Raw genomic sequence first — 5,850 nt, forward strand, 5'->3', positions numbered from 1 at the left:
GGGTTCATCGCTCGCACGGGCAGTCACGTGCGCTGTAGTCACAGGGACACGTTCTGGGAAAAGCCTCTGAGGCGGTGCAACGGGGCAAAACAGCCTGCGGTTCCTGGCCCCACGCCTGTTCCACACGCTACTGCACAGAACAACACGGGACCGAGCCAGCACAGGAGGTGATGCAATCAGGTGTCAACACGGACGTGTGGGGCTGCTGCTGGCGTAACCTGTGACTGTTTGAGGTTTTATTTACTGGGTTTTAGAGAGAAACATGGATTTGTTGTTCCACTTATGGATGTGTTCATTGGTTGATTCTTGTATGTGCCCTGACCAGGGATCGAACCCACAACCTTGGTGGATGGGGATGACGCTCTAACCAACTGAGCCACCCGGCCAGGGCGGCATCCTGTGAGACAGAGCGAGCTTCTTGTGATAAGTAGAGAGTATAGTACACGTGAGGCAGCAGCCGCCACTTACGATCGAGTACGACAAACTGTCCGTATTGTGTGTGCTCGTCTGTCGACACCAGCATCACCGCAGCGTGAAGCAGGCCTGTGCTGCCAGGTCATGGCGGCTGTGAGGTCACTGGGTGACGGGGATTTTTTAGCTCCATTAGGACCTTATGGTGCCGTGGGGTCACGGACCGAGACGTCCTCGGGGCGTGACTGTTAACAGAAGCTGAAGCCAGTGAAGCAGCAGCAGGGCCAGTGGGGGGGCGGGGGCAGGGGGCTCCCACGACAGCCGATTCAGAACATTCAGTAACTGAGCAGCTGGAGGCAGTGCTCTGGATGGAACCCGGGAAAAGGGTCAGAAAGAAAAAGGGTAACTCCCTGCAGGTGACCAGATTGTGGGTTTTTACACATTTTTATCTATCCTTTATTTCCTAAATTTATTTTTTTATAATTGTGAAAAGCTATGGCTGTTATTTCTAAGAAGTGCACCTTCTCAGGTCATTGGGTGGGTCCAGAGAGCCACGCAGCCTGTCGTCGGGGCCCGGCTGCCCAGGCTCCCCCGGTGCCTCGTGGCAGGGCCCCGAGTGTGCACACCCCGGTCAGCGTCTGTCCCTATGAAGCTGTTGCCCACCTGTGTACTGGGTGGGACGTGCTGCCAGGGTGCGAGGAAGGAGCTGGGCGGGGCCTGCTGGTGGCACTGGGCCTGGGCTCCAGTGTGTGGGGGCAGAGCAGCCTCTCCCAGGAGCCCGCACGGGCAGGGTGCGTGCGCTCCTCCCCAGGGGCCGGCCCCCTGCAATCTGACTCCTCCGTGCCTTCCAGACGACGCCTTCATCAACCCGCACCTGGCCAAGATCTTCGAGCGGGTGCGGCAGAGCGCGGACTTCATGCCCCTGAAGCAGATGACGGTGAGGCGGGCGGTGCCGTGCCGGGGCCTGGGCTGCAGAGGAGCTGCGGGGCCTCCTGGGAGGGGCTGGGCTGGGCTGGGCTGACGGTCCCTCCCTGCCTCTCCCTCCAGAAAACTCTCAACAATGACCTGGGCCCCAACTGGAGGGACAAGCTGGAGTACTTCGAGGAGCGGCCCTTCGCAGCCGCCTCCATCGGGCAGGTGCACCTGGCCCGCATGAAGGACGGGCGGGAGGTGGCCATGAAGATCCAGGTAGGCGCTGGGTGCACCGTCCCACAGGGGCTGCGAGGGGAGCCGGCCGTGGTGTGGGCCCTGCAGGGCGGGGTCCGTGTTGTCGTTTCTGGCCCCAGCGCCTGGTCAGCACTGGGCGCTGGAACGGGTTCGCCCAGTGAGTGGCTGTGGGGGTGGAACAGCCCCCAGGAGCTTGGCGTGGGTGAGGACGGGACCTGATTGTCTCTTTGGGCCCGAGCTGGAGGGCTGGGCCCTGAGTGGCGGCTGTTCCTAGAGATGGGGTGGGAGGGAGAGGTAGGCAGCTGTGACTCACCCAAAGAGTGGGGTCCCGCTCTGCTCATGGGACACCCCCTGCTCCCCCTGCAGTACCCTGGCGTGGCCCAGAGCATCAACAGCGACGTCAACAACCTCATGGCCGTGCTGAACATGAGCAACGTGCTTCCGGAAGGTCTGTGCTCGCTGCTGGCCTCCGGCAGGCATTTGGGACGGGCTCTGGGTACCGCGGGGGCCTCCCTAGGGAGCCCTCTGCTCACCCGGACACCCTCCTACCCTGTCCAGGCCTGTTCCCCGAGCACCTGATCGACGTGCTGAGGCGGGAGCTGGCCCTTGAGTGCGACTACAAGCGAGAGGCCGCCTGTGCCAAGAAGTTCAGGTGCAGCTCCTGGCGGGGCCGCTGGGCTGGGGGCCCCGTGCCTGTTGCTGTCCCCAGCAGGGGACAGAGGGGCCGTCTTCAGGCAGCCCAGGGGGGAAGGGGTCCTGAGGGGTGGGTGCCTGTGGCCCGGGTCCTGCCCACTGAGAAGCAGGTCCCACTTGGCCAGTCCCTGTTGTCCTGCCTGCCTCCCCCAGGGTGGGTGTGGGGGGAGCTGGCCGGTGTGACTTCCACCCCACAGGGAGCTGCTGAAGGACCACCCCTTCTTCTACGTGCCCGAGGTCGTGGACGAGCTCTGCAGCCCCCACGTGCTGACCACAGAGCTCGTGTCTGGCTTCCCCCTCGACCAGGCGGAGGGGCTGAGCCAGGAGATCCGGAACGAGGTGTGTCTGCAGCAGGCCTTGCAGCCTCCAGGTGACCCCTGTGTGGCTCAGGGGGACGGGGCTGCGTGTCCTCCCCTTGCCCCCAGGTAGTTCCCTTGGAACTAAGTGTCATCTGGGCAGAAGGTGGGGCTGGGAGTCAGGCTTCCCCAGCCCTAGACTCTCAGTCACCAGGCTCTCCCTGCCCCCAGATCTGCCACCACATCCTGGTCCTGTGCCTAAGGGAGCTGTTTGAGTTCCACTTCATGCAGACAGACCCCAACTGGTCCAACTTCTTTTATGATCCTGAGCAGCACAAGGTGAGCCCTGCGTGGGGGCAGGGCAGGGGCCGGAGGTCTCTGCTGGAGCGGGGCTCCGAGGTCGGGGGTCTCAGCCCCCAGTTGCCAACCTGCCCCTGCTCTCGCCCATTCCCAGGTGGCTCTCCTGGACTTTGGGGCAACTCGGGAATTTGACAGATCCTTCACTGACCTCTACATCCAGGTAGGGCGGGCGGGGCAGGGCCTGGCCATGTGGTCCTGAGGCAGGGCTGGGGGTGGGGACTGGGAGGGAGGGAGGGAGGCTGACGGCTCCTGTCCTGTGCTCAGTCTGGGGAGGTCATGGCCCCGTCAGGCTCCCGGCCCCGCTGGGACCTCGGGGCCAGGGTCTGGGAGGAACAGTGAGCCGGTTGGCAGTGTTGGGGGCGGGCAGGGTGGCTCTGGCCCCAGCAGCTCCTCTGTGTGCCCAGATCATCAGGGCTGCCGCCGACCAGGACCGGGAGCTGTGCTGAAAAAGTCCATCGAGATGAAGTTCCTCACCGGCTACGAGGTCAAGGTGCGCGCCCGTGGCCCTGGTGGCTCATGTCTGCCGCTCCAGGCACACTCCGGGGCCTGCGGGGGGGGGGCGGGGGGGCGGAGGGGGCAGTGGACTCCTTTGCAGTCACAGCAGAGCCTCCGTTTATAAATGGGTGACACGAGGTGACAGCCACCCTCGCTGCAGAGCCCCCGGCCGCTCCGTGCCTGAAAGCCAGCCCCTGCCCCGCCTCTGTGCCCGAGGTTCTGAGTGGCAGGGCCTGGGGCAGCCGAGTGGGGTGCTTAAGGGACCTGTCAGGAAGGTGGCTTTCCCTTCTCACTCCAGCAACTCAGAGGTTTGCGCCTGGAGTTCGGGGGTTAGGAGCGGGGAGGAATCAGCCCGCTCACGGCAGCACTCGAGCCTGTTCTTAGGGCCTGAAAACTCTCCAGTCTGTTTTGCACACACAGTGAACCTGTGTGCCTTTAGGTGGGGCGCCTCCTGCCTGCATTGGGCTGCAGGCCCTGCCGTCCCTTCTGTCTCACACGGAGCCCAGGTCACGCATTAATGCTGCTTTCCAGCTCTGGTTACCAGGATCGATCTTGTGAAAAATGAAACACTCAGCTTCAAACCGAGCTTTCCGGGCGGCAGGCTGACCCCTTCCTTCTCTGCCTGCAGGCCATGGAAGATGCCCACGTAGACGCCATCCTCACGCTGGGGAAGGCCTTTGCCTCTCAGGAGCCCTTTGACTTTGGCACCCAGAGCACCACCGAGGAGATCCACAACCTGATTCCCATCATGCTGAAGCACCGGCTCATCCCGCCCCCCGAGGAGACCTACTCGCTGCACAGGAAGATGGGGGGCTCCTTCCTCATCTGCTCCAAGCTGAAGGCCAAGATCCCCTGCAAGGACATGTTCGAGGAGGCCTACAGCGGCTACTGCAAGAGGCGGGACGGGCAGTAGCACTCGGCCACGGAACCAGCAGGAAGCTGGTGGGGGCGGCGCTCCATTTAAACTCCTTGGCCCGCGGGGAGGGTGGCGGGCTCTGACCGGGACGCTGCTGGAGCCCCATTGCCAGCGCTTATCGGGGTTTTTATGGCTAAGAGGGTGCGGAGTGAGGTGTGCACGAATGAGAATGAAACCCCAGCTCCTCTGTCAGAATCTAACAGTTGTTTATTGAGCCTCTGAAATCCTCTAGATAAAGATAAAAAGGCAATTTTATTTCCTCTTAGTAACAGGGGTTTTACCTAATGTGAGTGTTAACCAGAAGGCGAGAATCCCCGCCACCAGGAAGAAGATAGAGAACCCTTCGGCTGCTGTGGAACATGAGTTAGAAGGTGTGCGCGTGTTTTCTGCCCTTTCCTCTCCAGCTTGTGATCGGCGTCCGGAGTCGGACGGGAGCAGTGCCCACAAGTACTGTTTGCCCGAGTGAGGCCTGCTCTCTGGCTGGTTGCTGTACTGAGAGAACTGGAAGTTTCTGGAGAATTGCTGCCTCCCATGGGTAGGGTCAGGAGCAGCAGAGGGAGAGAGAGAGAGAGCTCTGGTCTCGTAGCGCGGGTAGACGACGGTGTGTGGGGGACCCTCCTTCCCCTCCGGGCCCAGGGCCCTGGTGGAGTGATACGAACGTGCAGATGTCACATGGTTAGACCTGGGGTCCTCACAGGCTCTGTTAATTTTTGTAAAATTCTTGTAATTGTCTGATTTACTTGTTTCAATAAAAGCAAAACAGCCCAACCGGCGTGGCGCAGTGGTTGAGCGGCGACCTATGAACGAGGTCATGGCTCCGTTCCCGGTCAGGGCACAGGCCCGGGCTACAGGCTCGATCCCCAGTGTGGGGCGTGAAGGAGGCAGCACATCAATGATTCTCTCTACTCACTGATGTTTCTCTCTCTCCCTCTCTGAAATCAATAAAAATGTATTTTCAAAAAAAGGCAAACCATCCTACCGTTGTGGCATGAATTCTTTCCCTCCTAATGAGTGAGGAGCCCAAGGTCAGTGCACACCCGCCGCCTCCAGATGTTCCTGCGAGGCCTGCACATGTGCCCAGTGTGAGGCTTCTGAAAAGTGCCTGAGCCTGGAAGGCTTAGCCCACATTCATCATCAGAGAAAGGGGTTTGGGAGGAGAAAGGAAGCGGGGAGGGACAGCTCCGCATTACCACCCCAGCAACTCCCCTGCGCACCCCCAGGGCCCTACCCCACACACAGAAAAGCAATGCTGGCAACTGGGAAAGTGGCAGCCAGCAGGGTCCGCGCTCCTGAACCGCAGTGAAACCCACGTGAGAGATCAGCCGCAATGAACTCCCGAAGCGTGGCTCTCCCGGTGGGATGAGTTCCTCGGGAGCAGGAACATTCAGGGGAGGCTCTCCAAACACCGTGACCACCTGCAAAGTTCTCTCGGGGCTGAAATAACCGGGAGAGACCTGGTCCGAAGTAGGTTCGCACACAGGTCCTAAGGTGCTAAAGGCAAACCTTGGCAAG

General features: G+C 61.2%; 1 protein-coding gene across 1 annotated transcript; it reads left to right on the top strand.

Moving 5' to 3' along the window:
- The first annotated feature begins 6 nt into the window (after positions 1-6).
- Positions 7-5,106, top strand: LOC102428996 (atypical kinase COQ8A, mitochondrial-like). The gene is given in 10 exon segments (XM_014450992.2): positions 7-1,348; positions 1,459-1,599; positions 1,945-2,026; positions 2,137-2,230; positions 2,469-2,610; positions 2,799-2,906; positions 3,022-3,087; positions 3,332-3,362; positions 3,365-3,417; positions 4,051-5,106. Coding segments are annotated over 10 exon segments (1,293 nt in total). The 5' UTR covers positions 7-1,057; the 3' UTR covers positions 4,336-5,106.
- Positions 5,107-5,850: the final 744 nt, after the last annotated feature.

This window comes from Myotis lucifugus, unplaced genomic scaffold, assembly GCF_000147115.1.
Source record: "Myotis lucifugus unplaced genomic scaffold, Myoluc2.0 scaffold_6077, whole genome shotgun sequence".
NCBI lineage: Eukaryota > Metazoa > Chordata > Mammalia > Chiroptera > Vespertilionidae > Myotis > Myotis lucifugus.